This window comes from Macaca thibetana, chromosome 11, assembly GCF_024542745.1.
Source record: "Macaca thibetana thibetana isolate TM-01 chromosome 11, ASM2454274v1, whole genome shotgun sequence".
Taxonomy (NCBI): domain Eukaryota; kingdom Metazoa; phylum Chordata; class Mammalia; order Primates; family Cercopithecidae; genus Macaca; species Macaca thibetana.
The window spans coordinates 125,294,728-125,322,467 of NC_065588.1; the positions used below are offsets into that span (position 1 = coordinate 125,294,728).

At 46.9% G+C, this 27,740-nt stretch overlaps 1 protein-coding gene and 1 pseudogene across 2 annotated transcripts in view; one reads left to right on the forward strand and one right to left on the reverse strand.

The window, feature by feature from the left end:
- GLT1D1 (glycosyltransferase 1 domain containing 1) overlaps positions 1-27,740 on the forward strand; it is a 582,479-nt gene that overhangs the window by 538,498 nt on the left and 16,241 nt on the right. For both annotated transcript variants that reach the window (XM_050748582.1, XM_050748583.1), the window contains 3 exons: positions 5,873-5,916; positions 7,593-7,713; positions 16,301-16,399. In XM_050748582.1, coding sequence (XP_050604539.1) covers positions 5,873-5,916; positions 7,593-7,713; positions 16,301-16,399 — 264 coding nt within the window. The remainder of the gene's footprint in view (positions 1-5,872; positions 5,917-7,592; positions 7,714-16,300; positions 16,400-27,740) is intronic.
- Positions 4,226-5,753, reverse strand: LOC126930965 (GTP:AMP phosphotransferase AK3, mitochondrial-like; annotated as a pseudogene).

Consider the following 27,740-nt stretch of genomic DNA (forward strand, 5'->3'; position numbering starts at 1 on the left):
GCAGGAGGATCGCTTGAGCCCAGGAGTTCGAGACCAGCCTGGGCCACATAGTGAGACCCTGTATTAGTTCTCACACTGCTATAAAGAACTACCTGAGACTGGGTAATTTATAAAGAAAACAGGTTTAATTGGCTCCAGTTCCTCAGGCTGTACAAGAAGCACAGCCAGGGAATGCCTCAGGAAACTTTCAATCACAGCGGAAGGCGAAGGGGAAGTAGGCGCGCGTCTTACGTGTCTGGGTCAGGAGGAAGAGCTCGAGGCTGGAGGTGCCACACACTTTTAAACAGCCAGATCTCCTGAGAACCCCATCACGAGACAACACTGGGGGATGGAGCTAAATTGTTAGAAACCACCCCCGTGATCCAATCACCTCCTACCAGGCCCCACCTCCAACACTGGGGATTACAATTTAACAGGAGATTTGGGTGGGGACACAGATTCTAACCATCAGACCCCATTTCTAATATGTATATATATATATATTATATCTTATATAGGTACACATATACATATAATATACATGTGCATATACATACAATAATATATTACATATTATGTACTATATACATATATATGTGAGATTAAGCTTATGGATTATTTTGTATTGGTGGTGCTCTCTGTAGCTCTCATTATTATTTTCTTCCAGTATTTTTCTAATAAGACTTTGACATTTGACTTTTTTCTTCTGCAACACGTATAGCAGTTACTGTGTCCCAGGCACAGTTCTAACAGCAAGCAGAGAGGCAGCAGAGCATAGTTTTACAAATTCAGCCCCTGGAGTGGGCCTGAATGTGAATACAGGCTCCGCACTTCACGTCTTCTAAGTCATTTACTCCTCCGAGCAATCCCAAGGTTCTAGAGTTCTCCCTGGACAGATGAGCAAACTGACACGCGGAGAGGTCCGTTAATGTGCATGAGGCTAGTTTGGTGCCTGGGGGGGCCTTGACCCTGGCCCTCTGTATCCGGAGTCCCCTCAGTCTGGTGCTGCCTCTTTCTGGCCTCCAAACATCCACTATCCACTACGAGTTTGCTTAAAAACTTGTGGCCTATCTCTGAGGAGCAATAAGTTTGAATATGTTGCCATTAATTTTTGCGTGAATTCAACAAGTGTGTTATTAGCCCTCAGGGATGCAACAGGACGGAACACAGTCCCTGCCCCAAAGCACCTGTTCTAAAGTAGGAGTCAAGTTGGGACTGGAGGATGTTAGGTTGTGATTAATGCAAAGGCTGCCCCTGGCCTTTAAAAAGTTGAGGTGGAATTCACATGCCACGAAATTCATCATTTTAGAGTGCACAAGCCAGTGGGCTTTAGTCTATTCACAAAGTTGTGCAACCATCACGCCTATCTCATTCCTGAATATTTTTCTCACCCCAAAAGGATACCCTCTATCCATTAAGCAGTCACTTCCCATTTCCCCCTCACCCCAATAACCCCTAATTAGATCCTAAGCAACCCCTGGGTAACTGCTAATCTACTTTCTGTCTCTATGATTTGCCTGCTCCGGCCATTTCATAGACATGGAATCATACACTCTGTGGTCTTTTCTGCCTGGTGTAACTCATGTGGCATCGTGTTTCCCAAGCTCACCCTTGTTGTGGCTTAAGTCAGCACTTCCTTGTCATGGCTGAGTGGCACTCCTTTGTATGGACAGGGACGTCACGATTACTCATTCATCAGCTGGTGATCAGGTCCTGGCCTTTCCAACTGTTTCTGAGAAGTCATCCTGTTAAAAGATATTTTGATATGGTCAGACCTTTAGTCATAGACTTCCTAAGGATTCCAGCCTATTCTGCCTGAATGATTTTATGACAAAATCCTTCTGCATCATTTAAGCAACACTTTCACTGCAAAATTCGGTTGTTGTCCAATTGTCCCATTTCTGGAAACGACTCTGTCTCAAGACCTTAAGTTGGCTGAAGGGGTCTCACTCGCCACACTCGGGTGTAACCATACAGGCTCCTAACCAGAGCCTATGTGTATTCTTTGGAACATTCTCTGTCTTCTTTCTCTTTTTTGAGACAAGAGTTTTGCTCTGTCACCCAGGCTAGAGTGCAATGCTGCAATCTCAGCTCACTGCAACCTCCACCCCTGGTTCAAGTGATTCTTCAACTTCCCGAGTAGCTGGGATTACAGGTACTCGTTACCACGCCCGGCCAGTTTTTGTATTTTTAGTAGAGACAGGCTTTCACCATGTTGGCCAGCAGGTGGGTCTCGAACTCCTGATCACGTGATCCCCTCCTCGGCCTCCCAAAGTGCTGGATTGCAGGCTTGAGCCACCATGCCCGCTCTCTCTCTTTTTGTTTTTTTTTTTTTTTTTTTTTTTTACTATTTTTATTATTTAATAGCTGGGCTCATAGTACCATTTCCTACCACTTTTTTCCCTCTCTGAATTGTTGAGTCTGGCTCTGCTGCCATTCGATGTAATTCGCTGGAGACTTAGCCTCATTTCAGGCTTTTGCTAACATGTATCTTTTTTTTTTTTTTTTTTTTTTACTGTTTTAAGATCATTTATTAAAACACAGTCATTCAGAAGCCGTTGAGACATCAGGCAGCAGGAAGGAAGGTGGGCTGGAGCAGGCCCTGTGAAGGACCAAGGACAAAGTAATAGCCGCGGTTATGAAATTGCATTTTATTCTGATAAAGACTAATGTATGCCTGATAACCTAGCAATAATCCATAAGTTTGGTAGTTCACAACATTTTTAGAAAGCACATACGATTAACATTCAAATAAGGCACTATAAAAAGTTTTATAAAGAATGAAGTGTTTACTATAATTCTTTTAAGAAACTTTGGTTCATCTTGAAGGCTTGGTGAATTTTTAAAATATCAGAAGAAAAGGAAAATAAAATTTTTCCCCCAAAATACATAAGAACTACTTACTGGCACTTGTATTTTAAGTACCTGGAAAAAAATGGAACGGATTTTTAAAGGCAATTAATAACAGCTTGTACGAGGGTTTGTTTTATTTGATTTGGCACCAAGTCAAGAGTAAATACGCCATGGAAGACGCCATCGCGCATTTCCTCCACCTCTCATACTGCCCCACTTCTACCAGACCACACAGCACGTCAGCAACCGTCCTTGCTGCCCCACTCAGGAATCACTTTAGATTCCAATTTTGTTTGTTTGTTTGTTTGTTGTTGTTGTTTTGATACGGAGTCTCGCTCTGCCCCCCAGGCTGGAGTGCAGTGGTCGCAATCTTGGCTCCCTGCAACTTCCACCTCCTGGGTTCACACCATTCTCCTGCCTCAGCCTCCTGAGTAGCTGGGGCTACAGGCGCCCGCCACCATGCCCGGCTGATTTTTTGTATTTTAGTAGAGACGGGGTTTCACCATGTTGGCCAGGGTAGTTTCGATCTCCTGATCTCATGATCCACCCACCTCGGCCTCCCAAAGTGCTGGGATTATAGGCGTGAGTCCCTGCGCCCGGCCCACATTCCAGTTTTTAAATGGCTTCTCAGATGACACCAACAAAGTTTCTTTCCCCTTAAAATAAGGTGGCAGTGAATGCTCACAGGTATCGATTTCTTTGATCAGGAACAAAGAACTCCTTCAGTAAACTCACTTACTTTCCTGGTCCTTGTTAACCTATTGTGTACATTCTTTTTATTGGCACACCTGTTTACTAATTATGATTGATTGCTATTTATGCCAAGGGAGCATTTCCCAGGCATCTCTCATCTATTCACTCACGACAATGCGTGCTTACTTTATTTACATAGTGCCGCGGGTTTTCTTTTTTCTTTTCTCTTTTTTTTTTTTTTTTTGGCAGGGGGTGGTACCATAACTTGTTATTTATCAGGGCAGATCATACATTTGGATCAAAAAGAGAAACCGGCAAGTAGATCCTAAAACACATTTCTTAACCTGAGTCACATCTGAAAACATATAGATTTTAATTACATTTTGTTGAAAATTCATTCAACTTTGGTGCTTTTCCAAGGACTTATAATGTCAATTTCTGACATAAATCATAACCCTCGGTACATATGTATTTTCAAAGGAAACAAGTCATCTTAAAATAATATTTTTCTATATGCTAATGATACATTTTTGTAGCAAATTGAAAATTCTGAGTAAACTGAAAGTATGCTTAACAACAAAATAAATACAGCATGTATGGTTAGCATATACATTTCTTAGTAGCAGAGAATTTGTGTCTTACAACAAATCTGTAGCAGAGAATTTGTGTCTTTTTTATCAACAAATCTGTCAAACCCCCAATGGCATGTAACTTTTTTTTAACTTTTCCAGGAAAATACGGAAACTTTATCAACCACTTATTAACTGAACAAAAAGTTAGATTACTACCAAACGCTCTTTTAATTTTGCTCTAACAGATGTTTTAAAAGTTCAGACATCACTGATGTTTTTGAAGATAGCTGCATAAAACACACTAGGTGATTTCAAAGGATGAATCTTAGTATGTGACTCGTTTGGCACATCCTTAGCATCTAGAATAAAATCAGCAGAAACAAAAGTCATATAATTTTCAAAGAATTCATACATACTGGAAGTCTTAGGAAAAACAGCTTCTAAATGCAAGGACTATGAGGTGTGCCCATCTTACTACTAATAGTGCCACACATTTTTCCTCATGGAGTAACTGAAGCTTTCTGGCTTGTTTGAGGAACTTTAGTTTGTAGGAAAGCATCACCATAGGGCCAAATCTTGTTGGTTCCTATTCCGGAGAATGTTTCCAACACCTCTTTTTTTCTGGTAATATTCCAGGACTGGCTTTGTTTGGCTTCCTAAGCCGGTAGTCTCTCGATAACCATCTCTGGTTTATCATCCTCACGCTGAATGAGAGGCTCCCTGTCAGAGCATCAGTGCCCACAGTTTTGGGAGGGTTGAATTCAGTGTTGTAGACTCGGCCGCTGGCGGGATGAATCCAGCGAGCAGTAAGGCGTTGTTTAATGACCTAAAAGGACACATTCAGGTTAATCACTGTGTCGATCTGATCTGCTCTATCTGGGGCTTCTGCCTGTGAAAGTGTCCTTGGAAAACCATCCAACAGCTGGACTAGGTGAGATTTTGCAGCTCCTGAAGGGTCAGCTGAGATGACGTAATCTGGAATGAGTTTCTCTTGGTCAATGAAAGCCTTGGCTAACATGCCAATTTCTTTTCTTTTCTTTTCTTTTCTTTTCTTTTCTTTTCTTTTCTTTTCTTTTCTTTTCTTTTTCTTTCTTTTCTTTCTTTCTTTCTTTCTTTCTTTCTTTCTTTCTTTCTTTCTTTCTTTCTTTCTTTCTCTCTTTCTCTCTTTCTCTCTCTCTCTCTTTCTTTCTTTTCTTTTCTTTCTCTCTCTCTCTCTGTCTTCCTTTCTTTCTTTCTTTTTTTCTTTCTTTCTATATTTATATATACTTTAAGTTCTGGGGTACAGGTGCACAACATGCAGGTTTGTTACATACCTATCTATGTGCCATGTTGGTTTACTGTACCCATCAACCCGTCATTCACATTAGGTATTTCTCCTAACATTACCCCTCCTCCAGCCCCCGACCTCCCAGCAGGCTTCGGTGTGTGATGTTCCCCTCCCTGCGTCCATGTGTTCTCATTGTTCAGCTCCCACTTATGAGTGAGAACAGGTAACACGCCAATTTCTGTGCCCCGCAGCATGTTGTACTGGAGCAGGTCCTCGCTGGAGAGGTGCTTCAGCTCCAAGTGTTTGGTGATGCGCGATGACACGGTGCCCTTGCCCAAGCCCGGGGCCCCCATGGTCACCGCGCACAGCAGCCGCGAGGACACCCCCATGGCCGCAGACCGGGGCCCGTGCCATGCTGGCACCAGGGCTTTGGCCTGGCCTGTGCTGGCCGGCTGGCAGTGCCACTAGCAGGCGGCGACCGCTGACATTTATCTTTGTCTCTTTTCAGGTCGATCCAGTGTTTACAAGGGAAGTAAAAGCCAAAGTGAGAAGGTAAGAGTTGGTGGAGACCAGTCATTTTGTAGAACGGGAAGCCTGAGTGGCCCCTGAGTTACCTGAACTCACATTTATCCAGTCCCAGACACTATTCCAAGCAGTTTCCAAGTGTTTCCTCGTGTGGTGCATCCTCCCAGCGAGCCCATGGCATCCTAGGCACCAGTATTTGCCCAGGGAAATGCCAATAAAAACCACTTTGTGATTATAATTTTTAACTGATCACATTGGCCAAAATGGAAAGATTTAAAGTCTCAAAGGTTTGGAAGAATGGAGGGGTATTTCCCCTTTGTCACAGCCTGTCTGGGGAGCAATTTGTTGGAGTGTTGGTTATAAGTTGCGTTTGTCAGCCGGGAACCCAACAGCACAGGCTTGAACACATTGAGGTTTCATTGCCCACATCGACAAGTCTGAGGGTGGTCAGTCAGGGAGCAAAGTGGAGGCTTCGCGGAGACCTCAGGGATTTGGCGCTTGTCTCTGTCCTGCCTTCCTCGGCCTGTGGCTCCCGTTCTGAAGGTGACGTGGTGGCTTTAGAGCTGTGTCATCAGTCTGCGTTGTAAGTGGGGCGATGGGAATGAGCAGACCAGAAGGATGTGGGTCTCATTTGGGTCAGCCCCCTGTAAAGTGGTGTTCTCACAGCCCCCGGGATTCCAGCCAGACTCGTTGGCCACACCAACCACCAAGGGCACTGACAAAGACTGGTTTTTTCCCCATCTATAATCAGGGATCTTCAGATTGCTCCTAGGTGCAGACGCATGTGTGCAAAAGTATCACCTGCTCAGGGAAGGGAGGCATGGCAGAGCCGTGAGAGTGGTGGCCAGTGGTGGGGACTGGGAAGATCAAAGAAAGGTGAAGATTTACATTGTGTGGTGAAAAAATAGAACAAGGCAAAATGTCTATGACAAAATAGCTGTCAATGCTGTGTGCTGGGAACAGGGCTTTTGTGACATTATCGTCACTATTTAGTATTTCTATTTCCATTCTTTTTTCTTTTTTTCTTTTTTGAGACCGAGTCGTGCTCTGTCACCCAGGCTGGAGCGCAGTGGCAAAATCTCAGCTCACTGCAATCTCCGCCTCCCGGGTTCAAGCAATTCTCCTGCCTCAGCCTCCCAAGTAGCTGGGATTACAGGTACACACCACCACGCCTGGCTAATATTTGTATCTTTAGTAGAGATGGGGTTTCGCCATGTTCGCTAGGCTGGTCTTGAACTCCTGATCTCAGGTAATCCACCTGCCTTGGCCTCCCAAAGTGCTGGGACTACAGGTGTGAGCCACTGCACCTGGCCTGTTTCTATTATTTCTATTCCTATTATCTTATTAGTATTTTTAAAAATTATTTGAAAAAAAGTTGAATTATTAGAAAAATGTTTTCTAAATCATACAGAGAAAATGGCACAAACCTTATCTCTGACTCTCCCAGCCCTTGAGAGCAGGTGTCTTTATTGAGCGTACTGAAAACAAAAGCAGACACGTTAAGCAACTCCCCCCACTCCCTTGTCAAGGACATGAGCTGTAAGGATTTCCACCCCAGTATAGTTCTCCCGGCTGAACGCTTGGGCAACAATGCTTACTTGCTGATCTAAAGTATTACACCCAAACTGTCATCTCTCCTCCTCCCAGCTGCCTACCCATGAGATTCTTGGAATTAGAGCCCCTCTTCCTGCTTTGTGTTTCAGGGCCGCTGGGGTTCGATTGATTGGAGAGATGCCCCAAGAAGATTTGCACGCGGTGGTGAAGAATTGCTTTGCAGTGGTGAACAGCTCTGTCTCTGAAGGCATGTCAGCTGCAATTCTGGAGGTAATTATGTAACTCAAGTACTGAAAGTGGGAGTATGAAATTGTCCATCACTCCTTTTCTTATTTATGGAGGTGACGTCTTTGTCAATAGCATTCTGCACTTCTCAAAGCTAAAAAGGCCAAGCAGCATACCCGTTGGAGTTCAAAAGTCCTTTTGAAGTTCTATCTGGAAGTTTAAAAATATCATTTCATTTCTCATTGCTATTTCTCCTTGCCAGCGATGACGTAAAATAAAACTGGGATGGCATTGCCTCTCTGACCGTCTAAATATCTCTGACAGGAAGGCAGCTAAGGTTACGAAAGATTAGGCCAGGAAACAGGATGAAGGTGTTTTTGCAGGAAGCCTCCTTTTACTTGATCTTTTCTCTTTCTTTTCCATATTTTCTGTAATTCCAGAGCTTGAGGGAGGAGAAGAAAGGGCTGGACTTTGCAGGTGGCTGGAGACAGGGGCAGGGTAGTGATCACAGATGACGGGGTGGCGTGGGGGCCAGGCTGGATCTGATCTCTTTATCTAGCAGTCAGCTCTGTAAAATCGCTTCATCTTTTTTGACAAAATGTGTCTATCCCAGCACCACTCTGCAATTCCCCACCAGTGTATCTTGTGTTTTCAGGACCGAGGTTGGAGTGGGAAGACCGTGCTCTTGAAACCTGGGCAGGTTCTGGCTGGGCTGTGTCCCCTCTTCTGTAAAAGATCCTGGAAATCCTCGCATCCCCTTTGCAATGGGACCACCTACAACATCTCCTCCTCCTTGAGAGGTTTTTGACTGGGGCCTTTTACCATGATCTTCGATGCTTGATGTTAGCTCCTGGGGAGAATCACTGGCCTGTGTCTAACAGAAAAAGATGTTCCTTCTCTTGTTTTGGGGTTAGTTCATTGCCTTGGGGGCTCCTGAAGAATGAACCCAGAAAAGGGCAGGCTGGACTCACTCATGCCAACACCAGCCTTTGGCACTGGGTTTTCCTCATGTGATTAAAGCACCCAGTACCGCATGCGTGGTACCCCTGGTGGTTCTCAGCACACGCTGCACACGGCAGACATGGCGTAAGCATGCATTGATGGGCACATGATAAAGCCTGTTTTCCTGTCGAGAGAAACTTGTGGCCACTGCTTCCCGAGGTCTTTGGCCCAGGTGTCATGTGTTCTTTCTGAATATGTGGATTTCTTAGTTCAGTGTCTACTTAGATTAATGCTGTTACTTTATCATAAGTCTTTGGGATATCCATGTATCCCCTTGGATACCGGGTGAATGTACTGAACTTACTAACAAAAGTTAAGATCTGCAAACGTTAGGGGTCCAGAGAGAACGTGTTAAACTAGGAAAAAAATCCTCTCCCTACGTTTAAGAAATGACTGACATTGTGTGCATAATATTTGCTCTTAATTTGGCATCATTTATAAAAGAAGAAAAAAACCTCAAAAGAAAAAAACACAGAGGGAGCCGGTAGCAGCTGTGTATCTGTGCTCATGAATCTGCTGTTAGATGCTTTCAAAGTGCAGAGTGTGAGTTTGTAACGCCATCATCCTCAGCCAGACGTCAGCACCTCAGCTTAGGGGTTGTCACTAGTATTAATCTCCATTGTCCTTTCAAATCAGCTCCCAGCTGCAGTCCTCCGAGCAATATGTTAGCTTTAAAAGTGTATATGCTGATGGCACCAGTATTTGAGCTATTGTGAATTGCTCCTTTGTAGGTAAATATACGTGTTTTTTCAACTTCTTAAGGAAAGGTAGAGTGGAATTCGGGAATGATTTTACAACCAGCACACACAGCATTTCACTGCCGCTGTCAAACCTCATTTACTTCAAAGCAAAGGCAGCTGTTGGCAATTCCAACTGCCTTAAAATGTTGATGTTGTGTTCCTTTTGAAAACTCCCAAATAACCTTTGGGCAAAGGGTTTTGAATGAAGCTGATTTTGAAGGAGTGGTAAGGGTGCATTTCATTAGAATCAATTCAGATAGCCAAAGCGTTTAATCATGGAATAAGTGCCTATCGCTTTTGAAGGAAGTGATCTTTTGACCTTTCAGAATTAGCTGTATTTTCCCATGGAAGCATATAAACATCCCATTTGCAGAAACACGTTTCTTACTGATAAACTCCGAAAATCAAACTTTAGCTGGATGCGTGGGCAGCTGCGTGAACACTTCTACAACTAATCAGTTGTTTCCAGTTTTGAGCTTTTTTAGAGTTGAATCCTGCAGAGAATTACATTAAAAGTGTATAAACAATTATTTGCTCATCCCAGCTGTCATGATTAGGCTCTTTTCCCGGCCCCAGAACACACACACGCGCGCGCACACACACACGTACACACATAGGCGCACACACATGCTCACACACATGCACCGACAGATGCGTGCACGCGCACACACGCTCTACCTGAGAGGAAGCCCATCTTCTAAAGCAGAGAGGAGCACCTGCAGGAAGGAGGTGATTCCTGGCCCCTTGGCTTCCAGACTCCAGCCCCAGTGATTGAAATAGGATGTGAGGTCATTCAAGGTGACTCTGACTCTGTGTCACTTTGACCTCGACTAGTGTGTCAGCGTGTTTGTGTGTTTGTAAGTGTGTGTGTGGATTCGGCGGTGAGATACCTTTGCCACTTGGGAAAGTTGAAGGGCCTTTTGAGTTTTCATCATTAGGAAGAAGCTACTGGCACGTATTTGGGATGGAGCAGCTGTAGGGAGATGGGGTGCCGGTTCAAGGTGCCAGAATATGGCTAATTCTGAAAGGTCAAAAGATCAATTCCTTCAAAAGTGACAGACACTTACTCCATGATTGAACACTTTGGCTATCTGAATTGATTCTAATCAATTCATTGCATCAGAGTTGTACCCAAAATGCTGTTGGCACCCCCATTGAGAATCCCGGTAACCCCAATTATGTAAGATCCAAATGCGCTGTGGGCACATCCAGCCCAACTCCATCGCCACGTGACAAGCAATGCTTGTCTGACTTGACAGACGCCCAGTAAAGACCATTAAAATGCAAGCCAACCTCCCTGCAACAAAATCTAGACATGGTGGTTTCCAGCCCCAGGTATGTACCAGAATTACCTTGAAGCCTAAACAATCATAGGTACAGGTGATGGTGGCCACCCCTCACAAATCAGGCTTCACTTGTTTTGAGGAGGGGCCTGGCTGCTGAGTTTCTTACGACTGTTCTGCAGGGTAGAACAGAGGCAGTGTCTGTGTAAACCTTTATCAACTCTGCTGAAAATGGCATCCTGGCCACAAAGGCTTTTACAAAGAGTCTCATATGAAGTTTCCCTCTGCCTGATAAGAGCTTGGAGAGCTCATCTGGGGAAAATAAGAAATCAAGTGAGTTCTCATAGGAGCAGAGAGTAGAATAGGGGTAGCAGAGGCTGGGAGTGTGAGGAGTGGGGAGATGTTGGTTGAAGGACCTGAACTTCCAATTAGGAGGAATAAGTTCAAAAGATGTGTACTGCACATCATGGCTACTATAGTTAATAACAATATATTGTATCCTTGAAAATTGCTAAGAGTAGGTCCTAAGTGTTCCCACCACACAAAACAAGTATAAAGTAATGCATATGTTAATTAGCTTGCTTTAGCCATCCCACGGGGTAGATGTGTATCAAAACATCATGTTGTGGCCGGGCGGGGTGGCTCAAGCCTATAATCCCAGCGCTTTGGAAGGCTGAGGCTGGTGGATCACCTGAGGTCAGGAGTTCGAGACCAGCCTGGCCAACATGGTGAAACCCTGTCTCTACTAAAAATACAAAAATGAGCCGGGTATGATGACTTGCACCTGTAATCCCAGCTACTAGGGAGGCTGAGGCAGAAGAATTGCTGGAACCTGGTAGGCGGAGGTTGCAGTGAGCTGAGATCACACCACTGCACTCCAGCCTGGGTGACAGAGCGAGACTCCATCTCAAACAAAACAAAACAAAACAAAAACCCATCATGTTGTGCACTGTAAATGTAGGCAATTTTTGCTTGCCAGGTTTTTTTTCCTAATCAATTAAGTTCAAACACGAAGGTGTCAGGTGCCTCTTGGATCCTGACATTTCTTTTTTTTTTTTTTTGAGACGGAGTCTCGCTCTGTCGCCCAGGCTGGAGTGCAGTGGCCGGATCTCAGCTCACTGCAAGCTCCGCCTCCCGGGTTCCCGCCATTCTCCTGCCTCAGCCTCCCGAGTAGCTGGGACTACAGGCGCCGCCACCTCGCCCGGCTAATTTTTTTTTGTATTTTTTAGTAGAGACGGGGTTTCACCGGGTTAGCCAGGATGGTCTCGATCTCCTGACCTTGTGATCCGCCCGTCTCGGCCTCCCAAAGTGCTGGGATTACAGGCTTGAGCCACTGCGCCCGGCCGGATCCTGACATTTCATTTGTCTTAGTTCCAGAGTGGGATCCCTGACACTGGCTCTGAGCCGCTTTCTGTCCCGAGCCTGTGAGTCGCGCACGGTGCCCCGCTGTGGACTCACGGGGCACGTTCTGAGGGCGAGCACACTCACCTCCGTGCGCCGTCCGCCCAGGCACCGGCCGTCTCCGCGCCTGTCAGGCCCAGCTGCACGCCGTCGCCCTTGTCCAGGAGTTCTCCTCTCCTTAAGACGTCTCCTTTGTTAAAGGCACTTTTTGTTGGTTTCTCGAGAGGTGACTTCAGAACTAGGTTTCCGCAAATGTGCAACCCTCAGATTCCACTGAAGTCTCTTTGCCCTCTGTTCATTTCACAACGTCGTGAGCGGGTTGCATGGCGCCTTTTCTGCTGAACTGCGGTTTTCCTTGCAGGCAGGGCCGTGCCCTCCACGGTGCGGAATCCTTCCCTGCCTCTCCCCTTGCGCCGTGGACCGTCAGATGGGACGAGTATGTTCATGCCTTCTGTCATTCAGCGGAAGTGGGTAGAGTGCCGGGTCTGCCAGGCTCTGGAGACGCTGCAGCGGACAGACGCTAACGGGCCTTGTGATCGTGGAGCCCATGTCCCTGTGAGGGACTGAAAGAAGAGCTGGGAGACGGGCGGGAAGCAGGCAAAGGGAAGAGTGAACAGAGAACTTTAGGACGTGCTGAGGGGGAAGTGCAGCAGCAGACGGGACAGTGGGCGGTGGGGATGTGCTCAGGGAGGCTCCATGGTGGCGTGGGCTGAACGGTGGCCCCTCCCCAAATGCCTGTGTTGAAGTCCTCGCCCCGGCGTCTCAGAATAGGAATGTATTTGGAGAGAGAGGTAATCAAGTGAGAATGAGGTCCCTGGGCGGGGGTGTGGGGTGGGGAGGGGGAGGCTAAAAAGGGAAATTTCTTTCTTTTTTTTTTTTTGAGACAAAGTTTCACTTTTGTTGCCCAGGCTGAAGTGCAATAGCCAATCTCGGCTCACTGCAACCTCTGCCTCCCAGGTTCAAGTGATTCTCCTGCCTCAGCCTCCCAAGTAGCTGGTATTGCAGGCACACGCCACCAGGCCTGGCTAATTTTTGTCTTTTTAGTAGAGATGGGGTTTTACCATGTTCACCAGGCTGGTCTTGAACTCCTGACTTCAGGTGATTTGCCCACCTTGGCCTCCCAAAGTGCTGAGATTACAGGCGTGAGCCACTGCACCCGGCCTAATATAGCTTTAATATAATTTTAATTTACTTTATCTCGATGTCTGGTTCTAAGGTCACCTGTTTTTTAACTTGGGATTTATGGTTGTGAAGTGCATTCTCAAGACCTAGGACAGGTCACTATGCTCTATAAAACTTACTGAGTCAGGTAGGAAGCCCATCTGCTACTATAGTCTCATTTGCAGTTATAACAATGCCCAGAGACAGATGTAAATTCTGTAGTGTTAAGCCATTTAATCTGGACAAGCACGGTGGCTCACACCTGTAATTCCAACAGTTTGGGAGGCCAAGGTGGATGAATTGCTTGATCATAGAAGTTTCAGATGAGTGTGGAAAACATAGCAAGACCCCATCACTACAAAAATTTTTAAAAAACATTAGCTGAGGATGGTGGCATGTGCCTGTAGTCCCAGCTACTAGAGAGGCTGAGGTGGGAAGATTGCTTGAGCCCAGGAGGCGATTGTTGCAGTGAGCTGAGATTGAGCCACGGCATTCCAGCCTGGGCAACCGAGTGAGACCCTGTGCCCCCTTCCCCCGCAAAAAAGGTTATTTAATCTTCCCCACTACCCTTATGAAGGAGATACTTTTATCTCTGTTTTACCTCAGGGGAAACAGTCGAACAGTTGGGGGAGGTTGAGATGTTGACCCAAGATGGTACGAGTAGTATCTAGTGGAACCAGGATTCACACCCAGGCCGATCAGCTTCAGAGCTTCCCTTACAAATGTTATCATTTGTTTACTTCAAAAAAGTGTAAAATCTATAGAATAACTGAAAGAATGGTGCAGCGAATACCTGTGTACCCTTCACCCACATTCATCCTCCTGCTTCCTCTTCCTCTCCCCCGTCTCTCTCCATACACATACACTCTCTTCCTCTCTCTTTCTTTTGCCAGATCATCTGAAAGACGGTGGTTGATCACAGCACAGCTAATATTTCTCTCTGAAACTTTGAGGAACAGGTGTCCTCTCCTGCACCTGGGAAGACATGAGCACGCTTGAGAAAATTCAGTGTTAGTCAAATTACATCACTGGATATGCACTCCATGCGTAATTCCCTCGGTGTTGTATTTTTTTTTTTTTTTTTCAGGCAGGATCCACACAACATTCATGCATTGCATTTGGCTTTGTGTCTCTTTAGTGTCCCCCAGCCCAGCTCCCCATAGCTCTCCATGACGTCGAACCCTCTGAAGGGCCCTGGTCAGTTGTCCTAGAGAACACACAGATAGATTGGGCTGATGCATTCCTTGGGGTTGGATTTACCTCCCACCTCCAGCTGGGACTCCACGCAGGTGATGTGTGCTTCCCACCACGTCAAACGGGAGACACATCGGTCAGCTCTTCCTGCTGTTGGTGACAGATGGCTCCACTGTGAAGCCTTACCTCTTCTCTGTGACTGATAAGTCATCCATGGAGTGGTGCTTTGGGTTTTGGGAACACAGATGCTCCTCACCTTATGATGGGCTGCCTCCCAATAAACCCATCACAAGTTGAAAATACTGTGAGTTGGCTAACACAGTGAAACCCCGTCTCTACTAAAAGTACAAAAAACTAGCCGGGTGAGGTGGCGGGCACCTGTAGTCCCAGCTACTCGGGAGGCTGAGGCAGGAGAATGGCGTGAACCTGGGAGGCGGAGCTTGCAGTGAGCTGAGGTCGTGCCACTGCACTCCAGCCTGGGCGACAGAGTGAGACTCTGTCTCAAAAAAAAGAAAATACTGTGAGTTGAAAATGCGTTAAATACCCGTAAACTACCAAGTATCATAGCTCAGCCTAGCTGACCTTAAATATGCTCAGAAGACTTGCGTTTGCCTACAGTTGGGCAAAATCGTCTAACATGAAACTATTTTATAATAAAGTGTTGAATATCTTATGGAAGATATTATTGGATACTGTACTGAAAGTGAAAAACAGAATGGTTATATTGTTGCTGAAATATGGTTTTTACTGAACATGTGTTGCTTTTGCAGCACCATGAAGTCAGAAAATCTTAAGTGGAATCATTGTAAGTCGGAGACCATCCTGTTTCCTGATGACCTTTTACTTAACGGATTTGATCCGGATCCACTGGGATCCACTGTTGATCCCCAATCCTTGCCTGAATCACTTATTACACTGGGGGTTACAGTGTGATGATTTTCTAATTCTGCTCTTCTATCTACACTTAGTATACGCGCAGATTCTTCTGCAGAGAAGAGCCTTCCGTTTTCTTCCTCCTACTTTTCCTCTTCCTCCTCCTCCTCTTTCCTTTCATTTCCCTCTCATCACTAGGGAATCAGGTATTTTTGAAATTTAGTGTGTTACCATCTGTTACAGTCATTCTTTTTGAAGTTGCAAAATTGTCCTGCCGTGGTCAGTGGGATCCCCTTGAAGTTGGCTTCTGTTTCCTTTCGACCTGACATCACTGAGCTTTGAGCACTGTAGAAAGAGAACTCGTAAAATGCCTCCTGTCCGGGCAGGCGGGGCCAGGGCTGCACGCTGTGCTGTCGGGCTGTCGTCTTGTGGCCCAGCTGCTAGCTGCTGCCAGGCTGTGGGGTATCAGGTGCCTATCTCCAGACCTTTGGAAATGGAAAGTCGGCTTCGTGACTCATCGGAAGGATAAATCGTTTTCCTTTTCCTTTTGTCTGCATGCCAGAGAGCTGAGTTTGGTTTTTGTGGCATTCATACTCCCTTGCCTGTGCTGGAAGGAAATGGCTCCCTCAGGGAAAGAGACGATGGTGATTAAAAACACATCCTCCAGGTGGTCGGTGAAGAGGTATCGAATGAGCATTCAGAGAGAGGGGCTTCTTTGTGACACTGCAATAATTATGTCAGACAAGCGATTACAGTATATAGTGTTTCAGAGCTTCCAAACATAGTAAGTAATTAAAATTGAGATGTATTTTCAAACGTGCTATTGAGATTGGGATCTCATTTTGGCAAGGCGTATTTTTTGTGAGGTGCCAGAGGTCCAGTTAACCCAAGAAGTTACTCCGCCCCACACTGGCTCACCTTGCCGCAGAGGCTCTTGAAATGACTGCCTTCTGCCCCCTTTCCTCCTGTCTCCTCCAGGCGATGGATTTAGAAGTTCCGGTGCTGGCCAGGAACATCCCCGGGAATGCTGCCGTGGTGAAGCATGAAGTCACAGGGCTACTGTTTTCCAATCCTCAGGTAAAGAAAAGTTCTTTCCCTCCATTCACTCACCTCGTCTGAATAGTTTTCCTGTGTTTAATGGAGAGTCTTTCTGTTAGCGCTCAGTATTCCTGTCCTAGCCGGAGCCCTGCAGAAAGCGTGCTATCTTCCGTTATCACCTGGGCAGCTGCCTGGGTGTGCCACTAGCAGAAGCCTAGGGAACAGGAGCATTGAGTTCCATTCTTGATTCTGTTGCCAAGTTGCTGTACAGAGCTGGGAAAGACACGTTGCCTCTGAGATGTCTGGATTTCTGATTTCTGAAATGGGTAGTCTCAGATACAACCTTGTATTTATGGAACATCTGCTGGCTTTCAGAGGACGAGAGCTTATGTGATCACTTTTCATTCCTTGAAACAAATGCACAAACTATGCAGGGTTCCTGCGTAAATACATGAACATGTGTGTACATCGGGAAATAGAAGAAAGGGCCATGTACCTGTCCCTTGATTTAGCTGGCTATCCGGTGACTTCTGGGGTACACACGTGTGCCATCACCTCCCAGGAGCATGGAAAGGTATTGCCCAGTGTAGGGGGCCACAGATGGTTCTGGGGATTCGTCCTCCAGGGTTAGCCTGCATCCGACACCCAGAGTGCCTCCTGCAGAGAGTGACCCTGGCCGAGTCTCCAAGCCCCACTTTGCCTTCCGGATAAGTGAAGCTTATCGTAACACCTGCCTCTTAGAGTTGTGACATGCGCTGAATGCGTTGATGGCAGAGCTTTAGCGGTGCGCACGACACATGCCCAGAGCTCACTAAACACCAGTGTTATCAAAAGGGAAGGTGTTGGCTGGGTGCAGTGGTGCACTGGCTCACGCCTGTAATCCCAGCACTTTGGGAGGCTGAGGTGGGAGGATCATTTGAGGTCACGAGTTTGAGACCAGCCTGGGCAACATGGTGAAACCCTGTCTCTACTAAAAAGATTTAAAAAAAAAAAATGCTGGGTGTGGTGCATGCCTGTAATTCCAGCTACTCGGAGGCTGAGGCAGGATAATCACTTGAACCCGGGAGAGGGAGGTTACAGTGGACCAAGATCGCGCCACTGCACTGTGTCTGGGCAACAGAGTGAGACTCTGTCTCAAAAAAAAAAAGGAAGGCATTGTCACTTCGTATCCCTAGTAAATAAAAATCTTTTTTTTTTTTTTTGAGACAGGGTCTCACTGTGTAGCCCAGACACAGTGCAGTGGTGTGATCATGGCTTACTACAGCCTTGACCTTCTGGGCTCAAGCAATCCTCCCACCTCAGCCTCCTAAGTAGCTAGGACTACAGACATGCGCCACCACACCTGGCTAATTTTGTTTATTTTTTGTAGAGACAGGATCTCGCCTTTTTGCCCAGGCTGGTCTCAAACTTCTGGCCTCAAGTGACCCACCTGCTTGGCCTCCTGAAGTACTGGGATTATAGGCATGAGCACCACGTTCAGCGAAAATTAGCTTCTTAAAAAAATATTAGCTTCTACTACTAACCGTCTTTATTAAAGCACATATGCTCTTCCAAAATCCAGAAAGCTATGCTTCAAAACTGAAAACTCAAATACTTGAATATTCAGTTTTTAAGATTTCCTGCAGCAGATGTTTAATTCAAGTTCACTCTCCCTTTCTGTAGTGTGATGACGTGTCATGCTTTTCACTGCCTGCTTCTCACAGAGTTGTAAACAAATTCCAGCACAAACAACATGAAAGCTTCATGGGGCGGTGGGTGGTGGGGGGTGGCAGGGGGGTGGGGGTGGCAGGGGGGTGGGGATAGAGATTGCAAGTCGTGAGGTATCAGCAAGTCCTGAATGAATGCACTGACCATCCCGGGAAGGGGAAGGAAATAGCAAAGGTGGGACCCAGGCATTTGTCTGTTATTGTCTACAAAAGGCGTAGGTAGCACTGAAGGCTTCTCTTTTGATAGTAATATCTAAAAGCCCAAATAATATCCGGATAGGAAGAGTTTTCAGTAGTTACTTGTTGATTCTCCAAACAAAGGCTTATTGCTTTTTACCATACTCTATATCTCTCAAAATCAACTCCAGCCAAGCTTCAGGTCAGCGAATATTAATCTCCACTCTGGCAAAGTGTTCTGGATTTTTTTTTTTTCCGTCTCCCAAAAGGCAACGTCTGTTTACTTTATAGCTCAATTTCAAAGGACCAAAGAAAGCACTCCAACTTTATCAGTGAAAGTCTGAATAGCAATCCCTTATAAGTGGATATATTAGGCTGAACAGGAGAATGAAAGCAGTTTGGCTCTTCCTATTTCACACAACCTCTTGTAAGATATTGCGTTTAATGTTTGCAAATCACTATCGTGCCTCCGATGTATTCAGGTCATTTCTGCGAGTTACCGGCTTCCTGTGAGCCATCAGACACAACTCTGCAGCACTCAGGGAGTCTAGTTGCAGACTTATTTTGATTCCAGCACTTTCATGTTCATTTCACAAAAGACGTTAAAAAAAATCAAACTCTTGTGGTTTTATGTTGGGGGAGGCTGCGATTCTTAGCACATGTTGAAAGAGTGCGCTAGACATGGATGTCGCACCTGGTTTAGTTTGGTTTTCTTTACAGTCTCCTTCCAGTTTTACCTAGCACGGGGTAGGAGCTGTTGCTTTAAAAACAATATGCATTTTAAATAAGTCAGGGACTATGGTTCTATGAATCTGGACTAAGAAACTCACATGAAAGGAACCACTAGTGGGTTGCCAGTGTTGGCAAGATTAATGTTAAATATGAGGCCGGGCACGGTGGCTCACGCCTGTAATCCCGGTACTTTAGGAGGCTGAGGTGGGTGGATTGCCAGAGGTTAGGAGTTCGAGACAAGCCTGGCAAACATGGCAAAACCCTGTCTCTACTAAAAATATGAAAATTAGCCAGGTGTGGTAGCGGGTGCCTGTAACCCTGGCTACTCGGGAGGCTGAGGCAGGAGAATCACTTGAACCTAGGAGGTGGAGGTTGCAGTGAGCCAAGATTGTGCCGAGATTGCACCAATGCACTCCAGCCTGGGTGACAGAGCTGGGTGTCTCAAAAATTAAATAAATAAATAAATAAATAATTAAATAAGGATTTCCATATGCGTTGGAACCTGCATTCCATTTTTTTAAGAAGGAATGTCCGTGTCAGAGCGGCAGCCTTAGTTATGTACACATATGGAGTATATTTTACCATGCTTGCTATTCAAATCAGTGTTAAATGTGCAGTTAGTAGTTCTGCATTCACTTTTATTTTCTAATTGAGAATGTAAAGAAAGCCGGTGTAAAAAGATGAAGTTCAACATGTTAGACTATACGTTTAATACCCCAGTTAACTATTTTTCAAAACAGAAAACTGATTTTACATACAGTAAAGGATGTGGGTGACTGTTAACGGGCATTCCTTATTCTTTTCATTTTGTGAATCTTTTATAAAATGGTATTAGTCAGGGTTCCCCAGAGAAACAGAACCAGTAGGAGATATATATAAATATGTGAGGAGATTTCTTATAGCAATTGGCTGACATGATTATGGAAGCCAGAAAGTTCCATTATCTGTTGTCTGCAAGCTGGAGATGCAGGAAAGCCAGTGGTACGATTCAGTACGAGGCTAAAGGGCCCAAGAATCAGGGGTGTGAATCCAAAAGAAGGAGGCCAGCATATGGAAGAGACACCTGCACCTCTATGTTTATCAAAGCACTGTTCACAATAGCCAAGGTATGGAATCAACCTAAGTGTCCATCAGCAGATGAATATGTGAGGAAAATGTGGTACATATACCCAGTGGAGTACTATTCAGCCACAAAAAGAAGGAGCTGTGTCACTTATGGCAACATGGCTGGAACTGGACGAAATTATAGTAAGTGGAATAAGGCAGGCAAAGAAACATGAATATCGTACATTCTTGGGGTCTGAAAGGCTGAGACTCAGGAGCTCAGGTGTCTCTGTGCAGAAGAAGATGGATGTCCCAGCTCAAGAAGCAGGAAGATTTCCCTTCCTCCGCCTTTTCGTTCTATTCCGATTGGATGGTGCTGGCCTGCATTGCTGAGGGTGCAGCTTCCCTCTTAAGTTCACAGATTCAAATGCTAATCTCTTCCAGAAACAGCCTCACACACACACCCAGAAATAAGGCGTCACCAGCCATCTGGACATCCCTCAGCCCAGGCACACTGACACATAAAATTAACCATCATGAAAACTAAACCAACAAAAGGAAAAGAAATGTGACCTTTTTTTGGGAAACCATAACACACATTCTGTGGGTCAGGCAGTTTTTTTGGTAACCAGGACTCTGTCCCCCTCCACCCTTGCTGACACTTGTGTCCTACGATGGCCTTGTGTGTGTGCCCCGTCCCCCTCCTCCCTTCCCAGCACTTGAGTCCTACGGCGGCCCCGTGTGTATGCGCTCCAGTGAGGGGTCACACACGTCATGCCTTCGAGGGTGGAGTGAGCTGCCTTGTATGGTGGGATCGGGGCAGTCACACGTTCTCCTAGCTATCTGTTGCAGACCTGCAGGGCTAGCTCTGGGTCCAGACACAATGTCCAGAGTCTTTGAACGAATATTCACATCTCGTCTAAGAAGGAACAGGACTAAGACACCAGCAGTGGTTATAGCAGTGCATCAATTAGCCTGGGCAGCAGCAGTGAGGTCTTTGGGGAAAGACTTGCTGACAAACAGATGTGGGCAAGGAACGAGTGGAGGGAGTCGAACACAGCGTGGCCTGTGCCAGGCAGGAGGTTCAAGCTTAGGTGTCTGGAGGGCACACAGGTATGCAGGGGGTGAAGTGGCCTGGTCAGGTGCAACCGTAGGGACCCTCGGGTCAGACCTGTAGCCCTTGCTGCTGTTGAAGAGCGGCTGAAAGTCTGATTCTTATGTGGGTATTACCAATTTATAAATGTAGACAACTCAGTCAAATTCTAAAATGATTCCTTTTTTTTTTTTTTTTTTTTTTTTTTGAGATGGAGTCTCTCTCCATCCAGCCCAGGCTGGAGTGCGGTGGTGTGATCTCGGCTCCCTGCAACCTTGGCCTCCCGGGGTTCAAGCGATTATTCTGTCTCAGCCTCACGAGTAGCTGGGACAACAGGTGTGCGCCACCATGCCCGCTAAATTTTGTATTTTTAGTAAAGACAGGGTTTTACCTTATTGGCCAGGCTGGTCTTGAACCCCTGATCTCATGATCTGCCCGCCTTGGCCTCCCAGGGTGCTGGGATTACAGGTGTGAGCCACTGTGCCCAGCCAAAATGATTCTTTTAGACATGATAGGGACCTAGTTACACATTTGTGGGGAGATTTACTGCCAGCCTGTGAGCTCTGCTCTGGATCAAGGATACCCCTTTTCCACTGACAAATGAGAAATGTAACTCAGCCAGAGTACACTGTGCACACCAACGACAGTGGGTTACCCGAGGAGGACACATCAAAGGTGACATCTGGTCAGGGCTGCCTCTGGCCATCAGTGTCCTCTTCACTCCAGACAGAAGAGGTGTCAGCTGTCACAGGAGGGCCTGCTGTGGGTTCGGGAGTGGAGTGGGGTTGATTCCAGGGTCGTACGGGCCAGAAAATAGGAAGGACTTGATGTGATAAAACGACAGTGGGAGGCCAGGTGCGGTGGCTCACACCTATAATCCCAGCACTTTGGGAGGCCGAGGTGGGTGGATCACTTGAGGTCAGGAGTTTGAGACTAGCCTGAGCAACATGGTGAAACCCTGTCTCCACTAAAATGCAAGAATTAGCTGGGCGTGGTGGCGGGTGCCTGTAATCCCAGCTACTCAGGAGGCTGAGGCAGGAGAATTGCTTGAGCCTGGGGGGTGGAGGTTGCAGTGAGCACCATTGCACTCCAGCCTGGGCGAGAGTGAGACTCCATCTCAAAACAAAAGCAAAAAGGTGTTTTTTTCTCTCTCTACGTGAAAATTAACGTGTGTTGGCTCCTATCGTGCACAGGCATGTTAGGCAGAGAGTTTTATGGAGTTCTTACTATATTCCCAGCACTGAGCTAGGTCCTGGAGGTGAAGAAATGAAACAGAAAGGGTGCAAGTCCTCAGGAATGCACAGTCGGCTGTGGGTGGTGCGCAGATGGCAGAGCATAGCATCAGGTAGCGTGCCCTCTGCATTGTCGGCCCATCACGAGTGACACCTGTCTTCGTCTGTTCCGGCTGTGGTAACAGAACACCATAGACTGGGGACTTAGGCAACAAACATTTATCTCTCACAGTCCTGGAGGCTGCAATCCAAGATGGGCACCTGATAGACAGCTGTCTTCTCCCTGTGTCCTCACATGGTGGAAGGGCCGAGACAGTTCTCTGGGGTCCCTTTTATAAGGACACTAATCTCGGCCAGTTGTGCTGGCTCATGCCTGTAATCCCAGCACTTTGGGAGGCCAGATTGCTTGAGCCCAGGAGTTTGGGGCCAGCCTGGCCACCATGGAGAAACCCTGTCTCTACAAAAAAAGTAAAATATTATCTGGGGGTGGTGGCAGATGCCTGTAATCCCAGCTACTCGAGAGGCTGGGATGGGAGGATCACTTGAGCCTGAGAGGTGGAGGCTACAGGGGAGCCATAATGGCATGGCTGTCCTCTAGCCTGGGTGACAGAGTGAGACCCTGTCTCAAAACAGTACGTTAGACACCAGTCTTTCCATCCTCATGACCCAGTCACCTCCCAAAGACCTCACCTCCTGCCGTCCCCTTGGGGGTGAGCCGTTCAGCGTATGCATTTGCAGAGACACAAACATTCACCCCACAATATGACCCCTTGTCAAATGTTCACCCCGTGATGGACATGGTTCCCGCTGCTTTACATGGATGGACTCCATGAGCTGTCACAGTGATGCTATGATGCCAACACCTTCATAATCACCGTTGGACCGGTGGGGGAACTGAGGCATAGAGAAGCCCAATTAACTAGTAAGTGTCAGAGCCAGATGTGGAGCCTCGTCACCCTGGCATGTTGTGTTATTAGTGTGAAGAGATTGCTAGGGATGTTGAGCTGGGCCTCAAAGAACGAGATTCCCTAGGCAGGGAAAGGCATTCACAGTAGCGGGTGCCACCTGGACAAAAGTTTAGGGGTGTGAGAGTGCAATGCATTGGAAGAGTTAGGCGTAGTGCAGTGTGGGAGGTGTTAGGGAAGGAATGGCCTAGGTGAAAGGGAACTCAGATGTAAGGAGCATGGGGCACAGGGGAGTGTGGTGAGCAGAGTTCTGAGATGCCCTGTGGCCTCTGCCTCCTGGTGTTCGGCTGTTGTGGTAGGTTATGTGGCAAGAGGGATTTTGCAGATGTGATTAAGGTAACTAATCAGTTGACTTTGAATCAATCAAAGATATGAACTGTGTGGGCCTGATCTCGTCATCAGAGCCTTTTGAATTTAGATCTAGAGGCCAAGGACAGAAGAATTCAGAGAGACTGGGACCTGTGGAGGGAGCCACATGGCAAGGAACTTTGGGCAGCCTCTAGGAGCTGGGGGCGACCCCTGATTGACAGCCAGTGGGAGAAAGATGGCCTGGGTCCTACAACCACAGAAACTGAATTCTGCCGACAACTTTGTGAGCTTCAAGGAAGACTCTAAGCTCCAGACAGGAGCCCAGCCCAGCCCACACCTTGATCTCAGGCTCATGGGACACTGAGCTGAAAAGTCAGCTCTGCCATGTCTGTGCCTGAATTTTGACCTGCAGAAACCATGAGACAATACATGGGTGTCATTTTAAGTCCCAAGTTTGTGGCTATTTGTTATGCAGCAATAGAAGACTAGTCCCAGAGGCGGGCGCAGTGGCTCACGCCTGTAATCCCAGCATTTTGGGAGGCTCAGGCAAGCACACTGCTTGAGCTCAGGAGTTCAAGAACAGCCTGGGCAACATGGGAAAGTTCTGTCTCTGCTAGAAAGAAAGAAAAGAAAAGAAAAGAAAAGAAAAGAAAAGAAAGAAAGAAAGAAAGAAAGAAAGAAAGAAAGAAAGAAAGAAAGAAAGAAAGAAAGAAAGAAAGAAAGAGAGAGAAAGAGAGAGAGAAAGAGAGAGAGAAAGAAAGAGAGAAAGAAAGAGAGAGAAGAGAAAGAGAGAGAGAAAGAGAGAGAGAAAGAGAGAGAGAAAGAGAGAGGGAGAGAGAGAAATAAATTGGCCAGATGTGGTGGCTCATGCCTGTAGTCCCAGCTACTGGGGAGGCTGAGGTGGGAGGATCGCTTTAACCTGGGTGATGGAAGTTGCTGTGAGCCTAGATCTTGCCACTGCACTCCAGCCTGGGTAACAGAGCAAAACCCTGTCTCAGAAATAAAGAGAAAGAGAACTAGCTCTAGGAAGAAGGCAGGGGAAGAGTTTTCAGTGGTGCCAATGCAGCTGGCTGCGGAGGAGGAAAGAATGTGTTCACAGTGGCGGAGATGGGACCTCCAGAAAGAGGACTGTTTCAGGTAATTAATGCATCACATTTGAGATGATGGAAGATCATTCAAGGGGATTCATAGGGTCTTGTTGGAGAAAACCTTGTTTGTTTCCCCTGCAACCACTGCGTCTTTCTCTATCCAATGAGGGGCTGGGAGTAGGAGTCCCTGGTGCACCTGGAGAGGAGGAGACAGCAGAGTGCTCCTGGGAGCCAGGGCTGAGCTGAGAGGGCGTGCAGACCAGCCAGCACCCCTGCCTGAAATGCCCCAGGGGTGGCCGGCTGCACTTGGAAGAAAGGCCAGACTTTTTCTGATGGCCACCAAGCTGTCCCTGAGCTAACCGCTGCCTACCACTCTGCCTTTGCTGCTCTGTGGCCACGTGGGCATCTCTGCTCCTCCCTCACGGGTAACTTGAGTCCGCAGCCTCTTTTCACCACCCTTCCCCATCTTATTTTCTTGTTTCCGTCCTGGCTTGCTCCCCACACCCTCCTCCCCAAACCCCTCAGACTGTTAGATCCAGGAGAGCAATTTCCCCAACTGTAAAATGGGAAAGCGAGGCCTCACCTGGGGGTTTTGTGCTCTTCCGCACGCAGCCCCAACACCCGGGCAGCGCCTGGCACTGAATGTGTGTTGACAGGTGAGTGCTAAGCGCAGGGTCCTGGGGTGGGGGTAGCAGCTGTTGGCGCAAAGATGATGGGAATCTGGAGGGAAGTTTGCCTTAGGGAGCTTATGAGGACAGCCTACCAAACTGAATAAAAAACCATTTAAAAAAATGATGATTAAGCATATTCAACCCTGGTAGGAACAGAATAATCTCTATTTTTATATACCTCACCCCTGGAAAACTTCAATTTAAGCAAAGCTTTCCAGACCTACTAAAGATTGATTTTTCATTACCACCACAATCCTGTTATTTCTCCTTTTAAGAAGTAGAAAAGTATTGAGCTATTTTCCTAGATATTTTATTGCTCTGTTTTATAGCTTCGAAATTAAAATCCATTTGACATTTAATAGAAACTGTGAATCTATACACTCTCCCAGGGTCAGACTTTTAAAGTGTAGCTCAAACCGATTTTGCTGGGAGGTTCTGTTTGAATGGTGCACAGAAAAACGTAAGTTCTGGAATAATGACGATGACCAGAGCTAGCATTTGTCCAGTGGGTATTCTGGGTCGGGCTCTGGCTGTAGTGTTCTGTGTGACTGGCATTTCCACTAAAGATAGCTTATTTTTCTTCAAACACTAATGGCTTTAATAGTCAGTCAACAGTTTAACGTTTGGGAAATGTGAGGCCCTAGGGAAAACATCAGCCTCCAAACTTTCATTCAGGCAGGGCTGGGCTGAGATCTCAAGTTTTGCACTTGGGAGCTGAGTGATCCTGGACGCTTCTCCTGTCCTCTGCTCGGTGCTTCTTCGGGAGAGTGGAGATAATGACCTCTTTTTGGGGAATAGCTGAGGGAGGGCACATGCACCATTGCCTCTTTCTTCCCCTGGGACAAAAACGGAGAATAGTCCACCGCATTCACGGCTTGCGGTGCTGCGCACTAGGGGAAGCCGTGGAGTATGGAAAGCACTAATATTTAATTGCGGAGACCAGCCCACAGCAGGATTCCGCCCAGTGCAGGGTACTGCGAACCCAGGGAGTAATTCCTGTCTCATGCTCACTTACAGTCACGTTCTACTTATGGATTTGGGGAAGCGACTGGCCAACATTACGTAAAATATCAGTTCTCTCTTATTTTTAAAAAATGTTTTAACGTAACGTCTATAATTCTTGGAAATTAAACGCATCCAGGATGTGTAAGCACCAGCCAGTGACAGCACACAGTAGGTACTCAGCATGAAATCCGAGATGGAGACCCTGCTGCGTTGACTGGATTTCCAGTTAAGCCTAGAGGAAACGTGGGGCAAAGCGTGTGTGAACTAAATTGGAGGTTAATGCAAAACTTACGTGGATTTGGAAGTAGTGTGACCTGATTGCTTATTGTGCGATATTGGGAAGCATCTGAGAGTGGAATAATAATAATACAAGCACACCAGGCTGGGCACAGTGGCTCACGACTGTCATCCCAGCACTTTGGGAGGCCAAGGCAGGTGGATCACTTGAGGTCAGGAGTTCGAGGCCAACATGGCAAAACCCTGTCTCTACTAAAAATACAACAAATTAGCTGAGCAGGGTGGCAGGTGCCTGTAATCCTAGCTACTCAGGAGGCTGAGGCATGAGAATCACTTGAACCCAGAGGGTGGAGGTTGCAGTGAGCCAAGATCATGCCACTGCACTCCCGCCTGGGTGACAGTTCGAGACATCGTCTCAAATAATAATAATAATAATAATAATAGTAATACTAGGACAACAGATGTAAACCTCACTGGAGCAGCGTAGGGACAGCCTGTGTGGGGGCTGTGATTGGGTGCCCAGCCTGGTGTATTGTTAGGGACACAGATTCTCCAGTGAGCTAGAGACGGTGGGTCCCTTGCCTCGGGCCAGTTGGGAGGGTTGAGGAGCTGGGTGAGAACTGGGTCTGACTGCAGAGCCTGAGCTCAGGCCGGGAGCACAAATGGCCCTGCTCTCTCCCTTCCCTGCTGCTGCCCCGGCACCTCCTCCTCACTGTGCCTCCCCTTCCCTGCTGTGCCTCCGTTTTTCTCTCCCTCTCCCCCTGTCTCATCATCTCCTTGTCTGTCTCTGTCTCTGTTTCTGTAGCCTTCCTCCCCTTCAGTCTCTGTTTCTGTCTCGTTGTCTGTTCCTCTGTCTCTGTTTCTACCTCTATCTCAGTCTCTAGCTCTCTCTCTTGCTCTCTCTCTGTCTCTCTGTCTCTCTTCCTGTCTCCCTCCCTCCCCTTCTCTCCTGTTTTCCACCTGTTTTCTAAAGTTGTTCTCACCCTGATTCTGTCTGTGTTCGTGGCAGAAGGGACCATTTCTGAGCCCCACCCTGGGTGTAGACGCCCCTGGATGCAGCATGAGGTGGGAAGGAAAGCCCCCGGCTGACTGCGCAGCCCCTGCGGCAGGTATGCACCGAG